The following is a 23,200-nucleotide window of genomic DNA, read 5'->3' on the forward strand; positions in this document are numbered from 1 at the left end:
TATTGTCGGCCGGTCTTCGGACGTCTTCCTGCTTCTGTCCGTGAGGCTGCATCCACAGTCACCCGGACGCGCCTGCTTTCAGTTCGCGGCTCGGGACGCGGCAGTGATTCACCCGCATAAGAAAAATAACAAAGCAGACAATGAGGGGTAGGCTCCCTCCGAATTTAGAACATTAAGCGGGGTGGGCACCCGCTAAAGAGTACAAATGCGGTGTGGGACCTGCTAGCCAAAGCACGCATAAAGCAGCGGGGTGGGCTCCCGCTCGGCCACGAACATGGGGGAATCCCTACGCCGGGGATTCCCCTCTCAATTAAGTTTTTTAAAGAAATAAAGAGCTCAAGTTGGAGACATCTCAGTGTGCATGCCAGTTTGGCTGTCCTAAGAAGGCCAGCCAAACCGAAATGCCCACAATCCCCCCTCCATGACTGTCATCGCGAAATACAAAAACTTGACTCCAAACTATACACTGCTACATATCTACTTAACATGAATTTTTTCGCACCAAAGTTTCAACATTTATCTTATTCCTAAATCCATTTAAAATCCCTTCCCACATATACAAGGTGATGGGACAGAAAATTCCTGTGCATGGTAAAAACATGCTCCCATGCCCTTATGTGCCCAGCTGTATTGTAGTCTACGTACAATCAATCAATCAGGTGTTTGTTAAGCGCGACTACTCACCCGTAAGGGTCTCATGGCCTGGGGGATGGGGGTGGGGGGCGCAGGTACCAGTCTCTCAAGGAGGGGGTCTGTCAAAGAGCCAGGTTTTGAGGTTTCTTGCGAAGATGAGGAGCGATGTTATCTGTCTGAGGTAGTGAGGTGGAGCGGAAGGTCATTCCAGGCTCTGGCCGCGCGGAAGGAGAAGGAGCGGCCTCCTGATCTGGTCTTTCTGGTGTTGGGGACCACAGCGTAGGACAGCTAGGCTGATCGTAGGGTCCTTTGGGGTGCATGGAATTTGAGTCAGCTATTCAGGTATGCTGGTCCGGTGTCGTGGAGGGCGTTGTGAGCGTGGGTTAGCATCTTGAAGGTGACTCTAGCTTCGACTGTGAGCCAGTGGAGTGTGCACAGGTGCTGGGAGATACATACCTAATGCATATTTGTAGTCATAGGCGAACACGGATTATGTATTTGGGCCATGACATGGGCCTGTCTCATGGATTGCGATATTGTTGGACCCGGAGAGGGCCTAAAGCGCAACCCTCATAGTGGTGGAAGGCTATCGCCTTCACCAGGAGTTAACTCTTTCCATGCTCATGACGGCTCCATCCCATCATGAGCCACAGGCGGCGTCTGCTCATGACGGCGAGGAGCCGTCATCAACTGCCGCTCCACCCACGCTCTGCCTGCGCTGCACTAATTCCCCACCTGTGCGGGCGAATTAGTGAGTGGGCGGGGTCATGACGGCTCCACGCTGTCATGAGCACACACCACCCTTGACTCATGATGGCGTGGAGCCGTCATGAGTAAGGGAGTGCCACGCCCACCCCCTAGCCCCGCCCGTGCTGCGGCCGAATTTGCGCCACGGCGAAGAGGTTAAGCAGCACGGACACTATTGTGGCAGCATACTGTGTAGAGATCAGTAGTAGTGAACATGGCCTTTTTACCCTGTGCCACTGGAGTAAGGCCTACAGGATCACTCACCTTTTTAAACGTGCTGCTGATGAGTTCTTAATTCACCCTTTGCCCTCATCAGGTAGTTGTGGAGTGCAGTGCAGAAGTAGTGACTCTTCTTTGGTCATATGTGTGCATTGGGATGGCACATACAGGGATAGAGCAGTACTGTGTAGTACATGTAGTGGGTGTATGTATGCCTGAGAGGAACACATTACATGAGAGATTTAGTGCCGTGTAGTGCATGTGTGAATAAAGGATGTGCTGGGTGTATGTGTGCTTGCATGGAGTACAATAAATGAAAAGTTAAGTGTTATGCAGCATGCACATAGGAAGTGTGTCCTGGTATTGCGCATTTTTAAAGACAGTGTGCACAGGCTGAGTGTGTGTGCTGAATGCATGTGTTCAATGCATTCAGAACAGTGCGGGACACAGTGTGATGTGGATGTACACTAAGTAAGTGTGCCTGCGATAGTACATTACATGGAGGACTGTGGGTTCCATTTTCAGAAGTGCAGGCCTGCCTGGTGAAGACATGATGAGGAGTGGAATTCGCCAGACAGATTTGTGTATTGCTGCATTCCTGAGAGCTGGGTGAGGACACTCTGTAGGGAAAACGAAGAGTCTCCCTTTACACTTCAAAAGACTGCTCTTTGATTCAGTGATAGATCACAAGGAAAGTGCCTGGACACATCTCAGGAAAGGAAATGGGCTGATAAAGGAATCATAAAAAGTAGGGCAGGGTGTCCGTGATCAACCGTTTGATTCACATATCACTGTGCCTGACATCCAGATGTGAAGTCTCGTCACTCCCATAGATTGTGTTGTGGACAATCAAGCTTTGGATTTGTGCCTGTTGTGACAAATATATTTTATGAAGAAAGAAGAACAGGAGAAGTATCCAGTTCAAAAGAAGCAGAACCTCAACATAAAACTTCAAAGACCCAGACCCTAAATCATATTTGGTGTCTGGCAAAGGACTATAACAAAGGGAAGGTTGAGTCCCCAAAAATGTGTCATTTGCCAAGCAGCCAGGCGGGCTGTGTAAGAAGGGGAAGCTCTGCAAGACTTCTGCCTGTGACTAGGACCTTGGGCCAAGACCTGCTAGATGAGGGGACACCACCCAGGAAAACGAAGATCACCTGCCCTAGCGCCTGGAGCACCAGCACCTGCCTGCTTGCCAAGATCAGTGTGCCTTGTGAGGAAGAGAAGAGCATTGAAAGGAGCGAGGTCCAGTGGGGAGCCTTACCGTGAGGTATGAGGATTCAGCTGTGCACCGATTGACCCATAGCCCAGGTGCAGAACTTTTTTTTTGTGGCCCCCGTATGCCAGCAAAGGGCCACAGCTGACTGAGCCAAGTATCGAGCGATGTTCGGAGGGTGCCAAGACCACATGCCCTTGTTGCAGTGACCCCATGTGCCAGAGAGGACGACTGTTGAAAGAGTTGTGTAACCAGCATGCCTGGACCCATGAATACCTTAGCGGCAACCCATATGCCAGTAAAAGTTGCCCTGGCATAGGTGATTGCACCAGAAGAGTCTACATTGCATCCAGAAGGTACCTTGGCAACCCCATGTGCCAGAAAGGGCTGCTCGGACCAAGTCACCAGAGACTTCGGGTTGTTGCCTGGGACTGGAGTGAGCCTGGAACCAGAGATCTGTCCTGACTGACCCTTGAGGACCAGGAGGATGTTGAGAAGGAGGATGTGCACAAGCAGGATTCCAGTTGGGAACCAAAGTATCCAAATCCTTCCGGTGAACTTACCGCGATGAGGTGGAAGCTGCTCCTTTCAATGGGGAGAGCTAGCCGGCTCACTCTAGAGAGTGAGCCTGCGTCTCATTAACGCTGCAGCGTGTACCATGAGTATTCCAACTTCTCTGAGCAGCAATTGATTGTGCAAGTGCCTGAGCTCAGGGCACCTGCTGTAGCCCTGAACAGGGGATTTGCTGCTGAAGATGCTGCGGCACCATAGACACTTTTAACTAAATTCCTCAGTAAAAAGGGAGGATTCCTGAGTACGGCCTAATAGTTTGCCTTCCCTGGATGGAGCCATGAGTGAATGGGGAATAACCCCAACCATGTTACATAAAGGAGGGTGGGACAGGACCCTGACCTCAAGGAGGATTTTGATGCCTTTTCTGAATGTCGTATTTTTTTGCATGTGTAGAGCTAGAAATAAAATACTACTTTTCCTTCTAAAAACAAGTATTTGGCTGAAAATTGATTTGTTTTTCGTACTGGTTGCACTTTGAGTTATGAGTCATGTTTACTGACCTGTATCTACATCCCCCCAGGGAGCCTTGACTGCTCAACCACAGTTACCACTGAGAGTAAAGTATAGAAGGTTTACTTGGCCCAGTTGAGCAGGATCCTGGGACTTTAGAAGTAAAAGACCTCAACCACTGCGGTTAAGCCAAGTAGTCTCTTCCTGCCCTGTGGCTCTCTGAAGAGGGTTCTGACACACAGTCTATTCTATTCTAATTCCAGTTCTAGCATATTTTGCTGCAAGTATTTGGCTGGACATTGATTTAATGTTCGTACTGGTTGCACTTTGAGTTACGAGTCATGTTTCCTGACCTGTACATACATAAAGCACCCCTCCCCTTCCGAGGGAGCATTGACTGCTCGACCACAGCTACCACTGAGAGTCCAGTACAGAAGGGGCACTTGGCCCAGTAGAGCAGGATCCATAGTAGGTTGGGCCCAGGAACGTACTGGAATAAAAGGCCTGAACCACAACAGTTAAGCGCAGTAGCCCCTGCTTGTCCCATGACCTTCTGAAAGTGGTTCTTACACAATGGCTATTCTAACCTAATTCCAGTTCTAGCATATTTTGCTGCAAGCAGCAGATAGCCAGGAGGTTAGGAACAGGTTGCCTTATTAGTTAGTTTGAGAATTCTGTAGTCTTTCTCCTCCCGTGCATATTTTTTCAAAAGAAATTTAATGGTCTGTGTTATCACATTTAACCGAGTACAATATACACTAGGAGACTCCACAGAGAGTCTTGTCCCTCCTCATGGTCTCCATTTATCCTGTTTCTGTAGGTGAAAGGAGTTACACATACTACTTGACTGTCTTTCTGCTGCCTCATCTTGGAAGAATCTAACTATTTAGCAGTAGGGATGCTTCAAATGAAGGGAAAGAAAGAATAATCACCCTGACAGTATCCAGAGATATGATATTTCATAAATGTATATTATTTATTAGTTTTAAGTGGCATTTTTTTCCATACTATTCACGCTTGGCACCTAACAAATAGAAAATATTTTAACATACTTTCCATTTTAATAAGTCAAAAAGGATATTCGAGCAATTGACCAGTTATCATACCAAATTGTCATTTATTTCATTCTCTTGTCATTTATTTCATTCTCTCGCCAGTTGCAACAGTGATGATTTTTGCTTGCATACTCTTAGAAGTCCCACCATTCTTATACAGAATCTACTTTGACGCATCTTATGGAATGTAAATAACAATTTCTCAACTATTTACACAATCATGTACATCTGTAAATTAATTTATGCATTGTTTCCAACCCTTATCAAAGCATTGGCAATTCAAAATGGCGTACTTTTAGGTGCTCAATCAAAATCATCAAAGCTTAATTTGTGCCGGTGGTAGCAGATGCTACTCATTATTGGAGACAGGGGCTTGATTTCCATCATCAGGCTGTGACCCACAGCAAGCGAGAGAAGGGAGGAAATGAAGAAAAAAGAAAGAAGAGGAATTAAGAAATTCACTGCCAAAGAGAGTAAGCAGGGCTGAAAAAGAATATGCAAGAGTGGGAGAAAGCCTTGGTGTTCGGCAGCCCTATCATTTGGCAACGCTTGCGGCAAGTTTCCAAGACAACATTGAGCCCCTGCACATGTTGTTGCTTCAACTCTCCCACCAATCACAGGCTGGTGGTAGAGATGATACTGAGTAAGTTGGCTGTATATGGAATGGGTGCAGTTCAAGAGTTGTAGTAGTGTATTGAGCTTTAGCAGAGTTATAAAGAAAAATAAAGATTCAAATGCAGTATGTTAAATAACTGCCCCCCACTCTTATCTAGACCCAGCAGTCACCATAGGCTGTTGGAATGTTTAGAAATGCTGATGAGAAGCTTTCTAATGTCACTTCAGATGTATCATATTTAGCCGAAAGATTGCCTAAAAGATAATTATGTGTACATATTACTTGTATCCTCTGCAGTTCTGCCTCACTCTTCAGTGGAAACCTAACGGAACAAGTACATGCCCCAGGGAAGTGATGATCCATGTGCTCGCATGCTTCTGTGTACCTAGTAATGTTGTGCTTGCATTGTGTTGCATTATGCATGTCTGCTTCTGTAAAGTGGTTGGTGATCTCCATCTCAATTTATAATTTTAAAAAAAATTATTTTTCCATCTTATCCTCATACTGTCTGTTAAATACATTTGGTGGTGTCACCATTATTTATAATGTGCATTAAAATCATGTGGATGGATCTACACATTCATGTTTTTGCCTTTAACTGATGTTACCCATTAAAGCTTTGTGGAGTGCTAGCACAGCCGGAGGACAGAACATGGAAGCTTCCCAGATGGTTCAGCATTGTACAATGGACCCCTCACAATAGCAGGACTATACCACCAGTCATTATTGTTAAAGCAGTTGTTTGCAGTCAGACTGATGCCTATGGGTGCGCTTAATGGAGCAAGCTTGCAAATGGGGACCAAAAATCAATAAAGAATAAAGACACAATATTAGCAAATACGTTTTTTTTAACACTGAAGTGGTTTATGTGCTTTTGGAATGTGGTGAGTATCTATCATTTATTTCTAATTCCCCCATAGCATCAGATCGGTTGCAGACATCTATCCAGATCTCAGAGCAATCACTGACTTCTATCTTCCTTCACGACATTGCAAAACAAGGGCAGAATTCTTGAATCAACCTGACACTCTTGTCACATTCCAATCCATCAGTTAATGTGTTACAGAAATAGACCAACCATATGCAAAGCAATGTTTTTCAAGCCCCAAAAGGTACAGTCCACTGTGGAGCTTTTGGTCATATCCTTCTTGATCACTGTGTAAAAAAAAGGGAAAAAACTAATGTCGAGAATTTTGTTCCTACTTGAGGGGAATTTATAGTCCCTTATTTTCTAAGGATTTCGAGATTGATCCCTCCCGACCATTTTCTGTTTTTTTGCAGCTTTGTGTCCCTGACCCAGGTATGGGAGGGTTATTTGGGTATACCCCTATTATTATTGATTACTTATCCTTCTGAATGGCAACAGGAGCAATGTCGTACACATGCGAGTCTTATTGTAGCTTAAGTCATAATGTCTCAGCAAGTTCATGATCCACGGTTGGGTATACACTTACCATTTAGGGAGACAATCTTACAACCCTACTTAAATCCATTGTTAGTGCATTATCGTCACAAATTGATTATGGGCCCATTTTATCAAAAACTCTAATTTGGAGTTATGTGCAAATTACACTTTTCATTTGTTACACTAGGCTACATGGCTAACTAGTTTACAAATGGTACTAGCACTTGCAAAGCAGATTATCACTATTTGTGCATGTTATACTCCATTTTTAGGTTTTGCCTGGACAGCACTTGCACTGTGCTTGTGAAATGTATTGTATTCAATATACATATTAAAAAGGGGTTACATCCTGCCACCTTGATTTTCATTGGGACAGTTCTTGCCACTTACTTTCCTCCATTTCTATTGGTTGTAGCATACTGTTTCCTGTTGTTCCTTGCGCTGTTCCTCGTGTGCTTCTCTCGTTAGTGTCCTGTTTGCCCAACTACTGCTTCCATACGCTTTTGGGTCACATTAAAAAAAATTGTTTTGCCTGCACAGCGCTTGTAGTGTGCTTGTTTATATAATCGGAATCATTCTACCCCTGGCTGCACGCATTTCAAGCATGCTTGTCGGCTCTGCTTTTCACTTTTTATTTTTTGTCCAAAGGGCTCCCCTGCAAGGCACTTGCACTTTGCTTATTTACTTATTTACATAATCATTCTCCCCCTGTACTTGTTGGCTGTGTTTTTTTTTTAACCAACTTCTCGCGCCATCTGCAATTGCGCCCCGAACGCACTCAGCCGACAGGGTCGCACCACTTATGGCTCACAAGCCTGGACTGGCTGTCAGTAAGTGAACAGTATTGAGCAGCTGTTAAGTATGGAAATGTCACGTACCCATCCAATTACACATATAACAGTAGCACCTACCATCTACTTCAAGTAGACAGTTGGGACAAAAACCTATGCTAAACTCCACAGCCAATCAAGAACTTCATAAATCTTTTTGGCACACTAGATTGGCTGAGCTGACCCCACTACTCCAATCGTAGGCGACCGAACATATTAGCATTACCGCCCACTGCCAGCCGACTCCCAGTATATATGTTCTACCCTGTTATTGGCTGTTATGAGATCTTGAGTTGCTAAAATTACTGAAAATGACATCCGTTAGATCAGCCACGGTGGAATCACTGTACACACGGAGTTAAATTGAGTGACCTTCCATGTAACTGACAGGTGGTCATCATACTTACTACACCGGTGGTACATTGTTAATGTTCTCGGCTACCGCAGGAACTCTCTTTTTGCCAATGTTTTGATAATACCAGTTATGCATCTCAATATGCCAGCACCTATTCCTGTTAAGCCAGACCTCTGGTTGAATATTCTCTTTTTCTAGTTGTGTAACAGCTAATTTTCTTACCTTAAAGGACTTGGTGCTTCAACACAGGAGATATGCTTACTGTTGAGCACCGTGCTTTTTTTCCTTAGTGTTGTTATTCTTTTTTTTTTTTAAGTTTGATTTATTGAAGAAATAAAAGCTTTGAGAGGAAGAAAAGAAGAAACAGGAAAATGGATATGGCAATAATATACATCATAAGTAGAAAAACAATTGCAAATACGAAATGTACAATGAAGAGGAATAAACAAAGCAAGGAAAATCACATCAAATGGAGATATAGCAAGCATAATAAAATACAAAGCTAAATAAGCAACTAAAACAGCAGATACATATGAAAAATAACATTAAAGAATAAACATTGGGGAAAAAGGCAAAGGGAAAATCAATGTGGCTTATGTACTTCAACTGAGGCAGGATCTGGGGAGGTGATTGAGGGAGCAGACGATGAAAGGTAATCCACCAAAGGGAGCCAAAGCAGGTCTTGTTTGATTGCCAGGGATATGGGAGAAACATAATTAGTATCTAAACGATGGTGAAAACAGACTGCATTCCACCAGGAGTGATATGAAACATTGGCAGCAAGTTTCCAATTAGAGGTAATAGTGTGAACAACAACAGTGGGCAAGAGGTCAATGAATAAGTAATGAAGATTAGATTGGGGAAGCTCAGGGGAGAGAGAACCTAGGAACATGTGAGAAGGGGAAAGGGGTATCTGAAGATGAAAGATCTTTTGTATTTGATTCCAAACTGAGTTCCAAAACCGGAGAATAGGAGGACAGCCACACAACATGTGTTTTCAAGTCTGCCGAGGGGCAAGGACATGACCAGCAAGTAGGAGAGGAATCAGGAGAGAATTTTGATAGTGCAAGTGGGGTAAATAGAATTCTGTTATAAATAAAATAAAGAGTTTGGGTGTTGTGAGCAGCTCTAGATGCCGGGGGCTCGACATATGACCACAAGGGAAAGTAATTATTTATTTAATTTTCCTTCATGGTCGAATGTTGAAATACCCCCCAACCGGGTCCCACCGCTCCTACCTGCACGGATTGCGGCTGCTATTGATAACTCTCATTAAACTATGAACTGTATATTGCTCTATGGAAAACAGTATAATCGTTATAATTGTCTTCATGATCTACATGTTAATATCTGCTGTTTTTTCAGCCCCCAAGTAGCACCAGTATTGCTCTTTCACTTCAGTCTCCAGAGAAGACCTCTTTCTATGGCCCTCCAGCCTCAAAGTTTCCATCGTTTTTCCTCTTTGATATTGCATGATATGAACATATGGATTGCTGGGAGGTGAGAGGTGGAGGGGTGTACTACACATGGAATGCTGTGCCTTATAGTCTATGCGAAGCATTGTGCGGTGCACAGTGTTCAAACTGTACATGTTATCAGTAGTAGATGAGTCATATCCAGGGACACTGGCACTATGGGGCAAGGGAGGACAAAATTATGTGGCAGTGTTTACTAAATCTGCTGCAAGAAAATGCCTTTTATGTGGCATAATGTGACACATTTTGTGATATTAATTCATTATTTTGTCATTTTTACACATATTAACACTGTCTGGACGAAGCTTTCGCCTTATCAGTTCTAGCTGAACACCAAAATACAGCAATATGCTACTGAAAGTTGAACAGTCAACCTTTGTGAAGTGCCTTCCGCTGCACAGCAACATGCGTTCCCACACGTGCGCACTGACACATGTTCCGTTTGAGCTAGAAACACATTTTTTGTTAAAATTTGCAAATTATGTAGCTGGTGATGGATTACGTGACAAATGCAGTAAATTCATAATTATGGAGAAAAAAAGCAGTCGCAGAATCGGATAAATTCAGTGGCCCTGGGCGTACCTAATGATACTGTAGTGAAAAGGTCTGGACAAAGACCTTCAGCCGGACGGTGACTGCTGTCTTTTCCTTCATAAGGTATTTTGTTGTAGTTTTTAATACCCTTTTAATTTCATATTAACTAGTGACAGGGGATACAGAGCTAGTGTTTTGCATATTCAAATGAGGCATTAGCATAATGATGCTTATTATTTGGCTTTTCTATAGTGCTTACCCTCTTGGGTATGCTTCTCGTTGGCATGAGGCTTGCTGTATATGTGCCATCCATTAAAAGCATAAATGTTTTCTTCGATAAACATAAGTAGTTTATTGCTGCTGATGCAATGATTGAAAAACTAGTAGCTCTGGTGACATCAAATGGTACCCTCACAAAGCAACTCTACGAGCAGCATCGAGTGTGTACATGTCTTATTATAACGGTCATGATAAAGATGTATGTTGAAGCATACCTCAGGCTGATGACAAACAAACCGGTCCTATATTTTTGGCGCTGTAGGAACAACAGGTGGTTAAGAGAGGCGCAGAGGACACATATGACATTGGGAAGTGGTAAACAATATGTCTTATGTATCATCATCTTCATAACCACCACAACTACCACCACCATCATCATCATCACCACCACTGCATGAGAGTGTGGAAGACTTGGAGGATGCTGCTGCTTATGTGGACCATATTCTTGAGGACACCAGAGAGAAGACTGGCTGTACTGAGAATATATAAAAACAAACCATAATGTCACTTTCACCGTCATTGTACCATGAGCGCAGCCATCTCTGCATCCGCTAGATTGGTTTGTGGGATGTGTACAATTTACAACTAAGCCACAATGACATGATGATGATGTTATCCCTGAATTGTGTTTGTTAGAGTGTTATAGCGAATGTAAGTGGAATGATTGTACAATGGGCTGTCATGAAATTAAATTCAACTTTTGGAGACTTTCAAATTGTTATGTAGTTTAAAAGAATAGTTTACATTTTCTATCTGTAGAGAAAGGCTGACGACACACAGGAACAGGCCTGGGCACATAGGTATCGCAAATGCTACACAGTCATACTAGAAACATATATTGCTTAATAGAAAGATTAGGGCCATATGTATGAAGCTCAAATGGGTTCGCAAACGCCGAAATTCGCAGAATTTCGGCATTTGCTAACTCATTTTCGCTAAATGGTATGTATGAAAGAATTTCGGTGCAAAATAAGGAATCGCAAAATTTGCGATGCCTTAGTTTGCGATTGCATTTAAGGAATCGCAAATTTTGCGATTCATTAAATGCAATGTATAAAGCAAAAAAAAATTGCAAATTGACCTTAAGGAATCGCAAATTACCACCAACTTCAAGTTGGTGGTAATTTGCAAATTCCTTGAAAAATGCACTTTTTTGCATTTTTCAAAGTCCACTGTGAAGCACATACATGCCCTTAGGGCATGTATGTGCACCACATGTGCACCCATGCTACTTTCAGGGGTGCAACAGGGTGTCCTTTGGACACCCCTGCACCCTTGAAATTATTCTTAATTTGCGATTCTTAAATTGCGAATCGCAAATTGAGAATAACTTCCCATTCATTCCTACGGGCCTCCTGGCCCATAGAAATGAATGGGAAAGTATTCCATAATTGCAATTCACAATTTGCTAATCGCAATTATGGAATTTTAAGAAATCGCAGAAAAAAAGCGATTTTCTACATAAATACCAATTTCTTAAAAATCGCTATTTGAGATTCGCAAATGGGGACCTTCATACATATGGCCCTTACTCTTTACAAGTACCCTTCCTACTTACAACCCTCTCTTCCCCCATTTTTCTGCAGTTTTATATAGAGAAAACTTGGTCCAGGGGCATTAGAGTGCTTGACTTGAGCAAAAGATGACATTACACAAGGTCAGATTACATATTTTTGTAGAAATGAGGAGGTTAAGTAATTTGCCCAGAATAACAGGATGTTGAGCCAACACCAAGACTCGATCCCGGTTCCCCCTTCCAAAGTTGGCAGTTTTGACCGTTAGTATTTATTTGCTGTAGCATTTAGAACATCAACAGCCAGTGCTGGCTTTAGTGCTGGTGGCGCTTGGTGCAACAAACTTTTTTGGCGCCCCCCTATGACCTCATTCCCGGATTCCTTCACTACCACCCTGCAAAAGTGCCCCTCATCTCTCCATATCCCCTCTCTCACATTCATTTAATTTGTTTTAAAGCGCTGGGGATCTGGGTTCGAGTCTCGGTAACAACGCTAAACATCCTGTGATTCTGGGCAAATCACTTAATCTCCCCGTGCCTAACAAAAATGAATGTGTCCCCATGCAACGTAACTGGTGCTATGTAAAGCGCTCTGATACCCAATTCGGGTCAAGTTCACGCTATATAAAACTCTGCAAAAAAAACAAAAAAACCTTTATGCCGAGTCAAAACTGCCACTAGACAAAACTCCCATCTCTCTCTCTTTAGCAGGAACATTAATCATAAGAGTTATCATGGCATTATTATTGCTGACTGGAAACTGGACGCACATAGAACTCTGCAGCAGGTGCTTAAATATATTTTTTTCAATTAAAAATTACGGAAATTAAAAAAAAAAAATCAACAAAAAAAAATCTCAAGTTATTGATAAACACAGATCTTCCCCGGAGGTCAGTGCCCAGTGCGACTGCACCAGTGGCACCGCCCTAAAGCCGACCCTCTCACCAGCAAAACATGATTATGAATAGTGTGAGAAACTCAAAAAGTGCCAAAAGAAGTGCTGCCTTATAGATGTTTATCTGACAAGATGTGTTCCCTACCCGTGCCATAGGAAGTAGTGTCAATGGACGCCTGTGTGCCATGACTGATTATTATCTACAATGCCATTGGTTCCCCACTGTTGTCATGACAAGTATGATTTGTTCCCATGTGATGCATGGGGACACATTTACAGGGAAGGGACGCACTACAGGGCAGCAGCCAAAGTCATAAGGAGACGCAAACCTGTCCAAATTATTAATCTAGGCCTACGTGACTATGATAACAGAGGCAGATGCCCCAGGCAACTTCAGGGCAACTATATCTGTCTGAGCTTTGAGTAACTGACCCAAATGCAGCCAATACAGTGGGAAAATGATACACGGTCTTCTATGAACGAGCACGTGTGTTAGTTCTTATAAAATGATGCTTTGTGTTTCAGATAAATAATCCCTGTTGTGGTGTTCCTGTGGCACATTCAAAGTGGTCCCTGGTAGCAAATAAACACCTTTTTACAGAATATTGTTGGGATTAATGAGCCAGCGGCATATGAAAACATATTTGCAAAAAATGCAGGCTCCAAAAACGTAGGATATCAACATTGCTAACTGACATTAGTATCTTCCTACAACACGTTCAACCTGCACCGGTCCTAAAATCAAGCAAGTGTACCTAAATAACCTTGGCCTGCAGTTATAGTGAGTCAATTAAAAAAAAATATTTAAGGAAAAATAACACATTTTCCATAAAACATATGCACATATAAAAATACAAAATACAAATATATTGATGAATCAAAAACCTTTATCTAGAACGTGCAGGTGCATGTAGTCTAAAATATATCACGACAAACATCACCACATCACAAAATATCCATATTTTAAGTACAGGGACGTTCGTCTACGTAGATCATTATCAGTTAGATGTGAACTATATCAGTTTTCTTGCACATTTGAAAAACTGAAAGGCTTCCTTGATCATAGTCTTAAACTAGCTTTCAACCCCACCTTTCTTAACGTAGCATATGTGGGGAAGACAAAAGAATATGCACTTCATCCTCAACGCGTCCCATATTACACACACAAGACCTGGACTCATCTGAAGGCCATCTAGAAACAAAGCCATTAAGGAAAGTGTTATTAACTATCTTCCAAAATCAAGAACTATCTTTTAACTTGCTAGCGGCAATTAATGCTTGCCATACTTCATTTCTTACTCATTGTGTCCTGGACGCTAGTGCCACCTTCTGTTCCCATCTACCCGCCGGTTGTATGTCGTTACTACGCATGCTTTTACAACGCATGCCTTTACCACACAGGTTTTACAACGCAAGTCGTTACAACGACTTGCGTTGGGGGGTGCTGGATAGTGAATAGTTTAATTTACTATTCCAACTCCAGTCCCCGTGGATAGTAGGGAAGGTTTTGGATAGTAAATTAAACTATTCCCTATCCTACAGCGCCCCCCAGCACAAGTCGTTGTGACGACTTGCGTTGTAAAAGTTGCGTGGTAAAGGTACTGCGTTGTAAAAGTTGCGTTGTAAACGCTGTTCCCCCTACCGGCCTATACCTCCTCCCAGTTTTTCACTGATCTATTTATTGCCACCTTTAAAGATCTAAGGGCTTTAGTGCATCTTGAATCAAACCAACTCTTATTTATATCCTTTTTATCTTGTAGGGGCATCTTTAACAGTTCTTTAATTTTAGAAGAAATTACATTAAAAGCATTTTTAACTTCCTCATCGTGGGCAGTCTCTTCAAGACTGATACTAAATTGCATGTAATTGTCCCTAATAAGTTTTGTGAATACATTTTCAGCGTTAACTTTACTCCATTTCAAGATGATACCGTTTGTAGAAGAAACGTCTATATCTGTAATGTGTTCCATATCATTGGGCTTTCCATGACTACCAAGAGGAATAATGTCCATACTTTGTGTGTTAGGGTCACTTATCCAGTTTGGGTGTGTCCTAAAATTATGCACACAGTGTCCCACATGTTTGGTAATTAACAAATAATCAATTGTATTTAACAACCTCTGCTTCTAAAGGTATGTTCAAAGGGTGGGCACAGAATGCTCAACTCATTAACAAATACCATATTATGCTTAGACATTATATGATTAATCTGTTCTCCTTACCTTTCGTAGGAATATTGTGTCATTCCTTTGTCTAAACCACCATCATACACACAGACTTCCTTCACCAACAAAGTAAATAAATGAGTATTAAAATCCCCACCCAAATCATAAAAACAGGTCCATGTTTTTCAGGGTGAATTAGATCCATACCTCTATCAATAGGATGCCTCCCATTGTCTTTCTATGTAGTAAAATAAAACATTTTTATAATAATTAATTAGGTAGAGTTGACTATTCCTTAGCACTCTCCAACCAATAGCCTGAAAATATTGGGAGTCTCAGTTCTTATACGTCACAGTACCAGGGATAATGTTCAGATGTATGTTACCAGCCCCCCCCCCCCTTTGCTCTCCCCACAGCTGAGGGTAGCACTCGGGTAGGTTGTTATTTAACCATTTATATGGGGACAGTTTACAGACCACTATTCCTGTAAACCAATTATCATGTACTTGATAATTTCATACTGGTCTGGATTTTGAATTGTCCTTATAAGGTCTTTCCAGAAAATAAGACTATACTTATTTATTTCCCCTAGGGTGTCTGTGTTTGTATTTTTGCCTAGAATATTGTTTATGTTCATCTAGGGGTGAGATGTCACCATGCTTTTCCCCATTTGATCTTTCTGAACAAATGGCTATTCCTGTGTGTTAGATGGTTGCTGGGATAAATCTGCTCATAACCTTCTTTTTTCTTCTTCTTTCCGAGTTTTAGAGAGAGTGAACTTGACCCAAAGGTAATCAGAGTGCTTTACCTGAGCCCCAGTTGCATTATATAAGGACACATTCATTTTTGTTAGGCACGGGGAGATTAAGTGATTTGCCCAGAATCATAGGATGTTGAGCGTCATTGCCGAGACTCAAACCCAGTTCCCTATATACGAGATCAACCGCCCTAGCCATTAAGCCACATCCTCCACCCCCTACTGACACTAATGGTGAGGATGCAGAGGCTACAGACAGTTTCATGTTAGCCGCTCATTCTAATCCAGTGACCGAACCTCAGATAACTGGTCCTTGGTAGAGATCATGGGAGTAGTACGCCTGTGAAACCAACTTTTGGGTAGTCATATGCAGTCCATGGGTGTGTAAAAATATTCAAGTGGGACCGCCGTGATTCTTGAGTTGTTAGCCAGTGGGGAACCCAGACTATGCAGAAACATTTAACCAGTGTCGGTGTTCTAAATTGCATTACTATACAATCCCCCAGGTTGAACTTATTTCCTCTTCCTGCCCAGTTCACTCTGCATACCATGATAAGATCTTCAAATAATGGATTTCTAAAACCTGTCCTCTGGGACATCTAATGGATGGATCTACTTCTCAAATTTCCCCAAGATTCCCGCTAATCGTCCCTCACTGGGGGAACATTTTTGAGAACACTTATGTACAAGGTTGCCTGCGGGGTCAGGTCCAAATTTTCTCATTTTATAAGACCAGAAATACTAATAGATGTAAAGTTAAGCTGTGACCAGCATTTACTACTGATCATTTCTGGACCTTCATATTGTGTAGCAGACCCTATTTCACGGACCTCAATTATATTGCATCTCTCCTGCAGTGTTGGTGCAGAATTTTCAGCTTGGTTAGACACTTGTGACTTTTTGTTTTTTTATATCTTTTTTACCGCTTGAATCGAATCAAAACAGCTGCTTTGATGTCTTAGAGTCTAGACAACATCAAATCCATTGTGGTTTTAACCAATTATTTAATCCCCTTAAGGCAGTAGCAAAATCTTCTTCAGCAGGTCCTGCTGTAAGCTAAAAGTTATAAGAATTATCTTTAGCTGGTTGTTCAGCCTCTTTACGATCTTTTGTTATTACAGCCCTTAGTTCTTTATTTAAGAATTTGACCATTAAATGTAAAAAAAAGTTTCCTTTGTTTCTAGTAGCCTCTTTCGTGGCTGCATTAGGTTGTGGAAGAATTTCTATTGTTAGAGGCTCATTAGAAACACAAACAGTGTGGATTTCTAAATTGACTAGGTGGTGTGTTCCCCTCTCACACTTGTCGTCCTTTCCATCACATGGCAAATCAAACTTGACAGTAGGTATTGGTCACCCGCCTTAATTTTCGCCACTCCACCTTGGGCAGATTTTACTCTCACCTCAGTGTTCAATAGCTCTCTAACGGTGACGCCCATTGTGTTGGTTAAGAAAAAAAGTGAAGAAAGTGGCCTCTTTCAGAATGGCCACTAGACTTCCTTTTTCACATTCTTACGCAGTACAGGGGCATGAGAACCCTTATTTCTCCGCTAATAGATGGGGCCTGGTCCAGCCTTATCTGATGGATGGGCACAGATAGGCCCACTCTTGGCCTAGTTTTCACCCAGGCACATACCTAGGTGCATCTAAAGCTGCATTTGGTGTGTGCTGTTTTCATGTGCCCCGCCCTGCCCTGCTGCTGTTTGCCGCCACATTGCAGGTAAGCATTCTGGACAATAGACTCCCCCGTTGATAGCGTCTCTCACGGCGAGTGCTGTTTTTATGAGCTCCACTTGGCACTGCTGGAGTCCCCTGCCTCCTTTCAGGTAAGGATTCTAGGCAATAGAGTACCCAGTTTATAGTGTTCCACACCGTGGGCCACGCGTACTGTTTTTAAGCACCCTGAATGGCGCTGCTGGTGTCTCTGACCCTGGCAGGTAAGGATTCTGGGCAATAGAGTCCCCAGATGATAGCGTCCCATGCCGCAGGTGGATTGGGCTGTTTTGATACACCCCGCCCATAGCTGCTGGTGTCCCCTGCCTACTGGCAGGTAAGGGTTCTAAGCAATAGAGTCCCTAGTTGATAGCTCCCCACGCTGTGGGTGGTGAGTGCAGTTTTCATGCGCCCCACCCAGCACTGATGGTGTCCCCTGCCTCTTGGCTGGTAAACATTCTGGGGAATGGGGTCCTCAATTAATAGTGCCCCTACCAAGTCAAATTCAATTTTCTCCCAGTTCTTTTTTCTGTTGGTCTTATGTCGCTGCCAGTTTGACCAGGTCTGTGCTAATGTTTGTGTATTATATAATATGAATGTGTGGCTACAGCCAGGCTGAAAAATATTAGATGCTATCCTGTGATGTACTGGAACCCGCACAGTTGACCGGCGACTGACTTGCTGGCTGGGTGGCCCCCACCAATGATCATTCTCTGTAGACTAGCCCTTATAATGATATTGTTGGTTGCTATTGATGCTATGTTCTTGCTGTGGATCCTAATGAAGAAAATAGGAAACTGAGTAGTGATCAGATTGGGCATAGGATTCTGGCTGCCCTCATTTGTGTCTTTGCAGGTTCTTTTAGGGTACATGAGCTCAGATTATAACCCTATTTTTTCAGCCTACCCTTTTCCAAAGTTATAGAGTCCTCTGTATATTGGCTTAAATGAGATTTCAACACCATTGAACTTTGTGTACCAAGGGGGTTGGAATGATCACTGGTGAGTGGAAAGTGTCCACTAGTATTGCGGAAGTGACAAAAGCAAGGTAATGAATTGATTGTCTATGTCTAGATAAATTTGTACAATAACGTTGCAGTTGAATAAAACCTTTGAACCTTATTGGTCAAACTCAAGTGTAATTCATAATCCATACCTGGAGTCCACAGCCTTAGAGATTTACATTTTCTTTGGATTTATTTCCTTATTATTGTGATACTTTGCTGTGTGTGTTGTATCACAAACAAGATTATCTTATTCACAGAATTCAATAGGGGTGAAAGTAAACAAAGTATTGATAGTCCCAGCTCTCAGCCTCATGACACTCCTGGAAGTAAATTCAAGCTTATTCAGTGGAAATTTAAAGAGATGGCAGAACAGCTTCACCAGTATCAAGTAACACAACGGGAACAGCAAGAGGTAAGTGTGCTTTATTTAAGAGTGAGATATAGAGCAATAAGGAAACAAATGTACATTACAGTTTATATTGTTACATCTGGTGGTCTGTTATCTTTGAAACTCCCCAGCAACAGTTGTATGTTAAAATATTGGGATAAATAATATTGACCTGCAAAAATATCAACTCCCACCATATCGCCAAGATATGTGTACATATGGAAGCATAGATTTACTGTCCTTTAGGCAATATCTACTTACCTTGACAATGCTGGTGGTTGATACTGTTGAGTCAGTATAAGTGCAAGCCAGTTCTACCATTTCATGGTAGAGCACCCCATCAACAGGCTGTGATCATGAAAAGCATTATACAAGGTGCCAGGTTGTACCGCGTCTGCCACGTTTGTGAAATCAGCATTGCACTTTGCTGATTGACAGTAATGACAACAAATATATGTTATGTTATGGGGCACATATAGAGCGCACGTTCACCATAGGTTTCTTGGCACTAGTAGCAGAGGAAAGCATTGATCACTAATTTAGGCATAGATTGTTAGTACAACCAAGGTTTTAGGAGTCTCCTGAATATTATATAGTTGGATACTGATCTAATATCCAAGTGGAGGGTGATCCATGTGAGAGGAGCCAGAACAGAAAACCTGTTCCTAGCTGTTTCCTTTTGCTTCTTGGCATCTTTAGTAAATTAAGATGGGCAGATCTCAGATGGCAAGTGGGCATGTGGCGCTCAATTCTGGTCCATATAAAATCAGGGATTTTACCATCAAGAGCCTTAAAAGTCATACAGGCTGTTTTAAAGATGGTCTTCTGGGCCAGTGGCACTCTTCCATCAGTGCTTAGTGGGACAATGTCGTGGCTGGGAAAAGACCTGCCGGGCCGCCTGATTTTGTACCAATTGCAACCTGTGATTTAATCCAGTAGGAAGTCACAGGTAGAGGGCATTTGCGTAGTCAATCCGCAATATCACAAGGGGAATGATAATTTGAATAACAGCTTTCTCTGTAAAATATCTGCGGATTTTCCTTATTCTTTGAAGTTGAAAGTGGCAAAAGGATGAAACAACTCCAATCTGTTGTTTGCGAGATAAGTCTTCATCAATAAGAATCCCAAGGCTTTTCACCACTCTGTTAGGCGTGTGGGAAGAGCCTAATACCAAAGGCCAGAAGGAGTGGTTCCATTGGATCGAGTTATTTTTTGTTATCACCACTTCTGTTTTATCAGGGTTTAACTTTAACTGATGAAAATTCATCCTGTACCAAATATAGAGCATGGTGTTTTATAGTGTTGATCACAAAAATTAGCTGCATGTCATCAGCATTATTAAATATTTTCATATCTTTTGTCTGAAGATAGTGTACTAAAGGATGGATGTCAAGGTTAAACAAGTGGGGGACAGGGATGATGCCTGGGGCACACCGCAACCCAAGTGGACTTTGGCAGAGCGAAATAGGGGAAGGGAAACTGAGTCTGATCTTCGAGAAAGTTGGTCATCCACTCAAGTGCGGTGACACACAGTCCTACACTGCTGACATGGTCAATCAATAAAGTATGATCGACCGTGTCAAATGTAGCTGAGAGGTCTAGCAGGACCAGTGCATGGATGGAGCCATTGCCTGCCTCATTCCTCATTTTGTCCATAACAGCGGGAATGACTGTCTCAGTGGAGTGCGTATATAAATTGTTCTTACCTGTTTGCCTCCTTTGGTTCCTATTTCGACCCCCAGGTGTTGGCACTTTAGACAAGGCCATGGTGTGGTATCCAACAGTTCCAGTGATCACAGTTATTTCCAAATGTATTGTCTTTGTCTTATTTGCATTTGATTATAGAATAGCAACTTCAGGAGTTTAAAAACAAAGAAAGTTCAGTAAGGCAGCGGCAATGAGTGAAAGCCAGGATTGTTGTATTTGGTGTTTTGGGTGTAATCATTCACCGTAACAAACAGCAAAGTAATTGAAAGAATGGTTGAATTAAGCTAAGTCACTGGCAATCAGTTGGGGTGTGTTCTTGTGCATCTTTTTTGGTCAACTGGGACTCTCTATCCAAGCAGAAGCTATACGAAAATCAGTTGTGGTCCTGCTTCAGAAAGAGCAGTCCGCCTAAACTGCCTGGCCAGGCTCCCTAAGATGAAACTCCAGCAACCCTAGACTGATTTCAACCTACTTGGGCATTGGTCATGTCACATGTAAAGGACAAAAATATTGTCTTGACATCCTCAAAGGTAATTTTTACCCTCAGTGGGCCGTGGTACTCATTGAGAGTAAGGAATGTCTAGTTACTGCATCAAGTGATCAGGACGCTACATCTGCATCGTTGTTGCCAAAAACACAAAAGACAAGGCCTGGCCCTGAATAGAACTTTGGTCTCAAGGCATCATCACTTTTTGAAACAGACGGACACCTTCACCAGAGTGCAGTGGTGAGCCATACTATGTTTGGAGCAGAATTCAAACGTAACCCCATCATAGACTTACACCCTATGAGCACAGAGAAGCAAGAACAGTCTGACCGTTCCACCGGGTGGCTACTGATTGCCCAATGACTCAGCACAGACTTACATTAACATTGCAGTATTGTAGAATGCATGGTGTGGGGTGTCCGTGGCTCTACAGTAAGGGATTCATTGCACAATATGATGTTGACTTTGATTTTTTTGCCATCTGTTGTGCCACCTTCACCACTGAAGTCAAGCTAAAATATGATTTTAACTGTGCTAAAGCTGAGGGTTCAGCATCATCACATGACCAATACGATGTAGCCTTGACGTAGATGCCAGGGCTGAGGCTGTGTATGGAACATTATTGGCTTAGTATGCTTTTGGGCAGCTTTACTTTTTTCTCCTTATTTGAGGACTCCACTTCCAAATCTTTTAGGTATTGTTTTCTAAATTAAAAAATCAGCCATAGCAATAGTCTTCATTAGAAGACTCATGCCTTAAGGGGCGGGGAAGCAAGATGGCGGCTGTGTGAGGTAGACGCAGAGCAGCAGTGTGGGCGAGGCACAGTAACCCCCCATCCCCCACAGAAGTAGCGACTTACCTGGATATTTTTGACCGGGCGAGAAGTGCGCAGATGTTCTGCAATCCCTGGCGGACCGGAGCAGCGGGCTTCAGAGCGAGGCAAATTGCGGCGACAGACGGGATCCTGAAGCTGCTGGCTGCCGTTCTGGCGCTCTGGATCCGACGCCTGCGGCGCTGGGGGAGTGTCAGGAGCTGGTCGAAGCAGGCCGGGGAAGCCGGGAGAAGAGCAGCGGGAGGAGCGGCTCTGCTCAGTTACTTACAGCGGAGGTTGCATTTAGTGGATACCACACCAATAATGGCCCCGAAAATGGCAGCAGGAGTAACAGCAAAAGCTGCGGCTGCAGCAAAGAAGAAAACCCAGGCAGCACAAGCAGCACAATCAGCACAGGCAATGCAGGCAGCACAGGCGGCTCAAGCTTCAGTTCCAATTACGGAGCAAACACAGCACGAGTCAGCAGAGATATCTCCGTCCACAGGGGTCCCGAATATAGGTTAAACTGGTGAAACACCGGCACTACCCAAGAGAGGAAAACAGGTGGTACAGCGCCTACGGCAGTCTCCTTCTATTTCGGAGCTGCTGGTTCGTGGAGGAAGGAGCCAAAAGAACGCTGATGTGGCGGTGCCACTACCCCCAGCCCAGGAGACAGCGACACAGGAGGTCAAGGAGACTAAAGAGTCAGGTACCGATCCCGCACTTACCCCCCCTTCCGGATGAGGTTGAGGGGCTGGAGGATGCGACGTTGCCAAGTGTTGTGCAAGCAGAAGGTCTGGCTGAAACAGAGGGGCAAGCGGTAGCTGATGGACTCCTGGTGCTTACAGGTACTGACAAACAACCTGGTGGGGCTGCATCCGATAGTGGGGGGTCAATTGAACTTGCTTCTTATCCCGTACAATCAGTAAATTTGCCTGTATAGTCTCCACAGCCGAGTAACCAGCTGGAGGTGGCTCCGGGGCAAGCTTTGATGTTTGGAGGGGATACGGGTAGAGTGAAGGAGAAAGAGATTACACAATTGTGCCCTCCTTTGGCTCAGCTGACTCTTATTGATTAAAGGGATAAAGAACAAGAGAAGGAGAAAGACAGTAGCGAATGTTTCTTTTCGGTATCAGAGGATGCAGAATGGTCCGATGAGGAGAGGAGCTCCTCTCAGGAGGAAAGCATTTTGGGATCCGACAGTGATTTAGAACAGAACCCCCCCAGCACGGCTGAAAGACTTGGTGCCCAGGGAAGTGTCCATGTACAACCCATGCGGGATTTGGCCTGGGACCACTCCTCAGCTACACCCCTTCAGGGAAGCTCTAATGCCGAGGCCCCAGTATCCTATCCTCCATTATTAGATGTCATATA

General features: G+C 43.3%; 1 protein-coding gene across 1 annotated transcript in view; it reads left to right on the forward strand.

Moving 5' to 3' along the window:
- Positions 1-23,200, forward strand: part of VWA3B (von Willebrand factor A domain containing 3B) — a 981,637-nt gene that overhangs the window by 798,147 nt on the left and 160,290 nt on the right. Inside the window, exon 28 of the mRNA XM_086934174.1 lies at positions 18,691-18,845. Coding sequence (XP_086790300.1) covers positions 18,691-18,845 — 155 coding nt within the window. The remainder of the gene's footprint in view (positions 1-18,690; positions 18,846-23,200) is intronic.

The sequence above is a fragment of the Lissotriton vulgaris genome, chromosome 8 (assembly GCF_964263255.1).
Source record: "Lissotriton vulgaris chromosome 8, aLisVul1.2, whole genome shotgun sequence".
Classification (NCBI taxonomy): Eukaryota; Metazoa; Chordata; class Amphibia; order Caudata; family Salamandridae; genus Lissotriton; species Lissotriton vulgaris.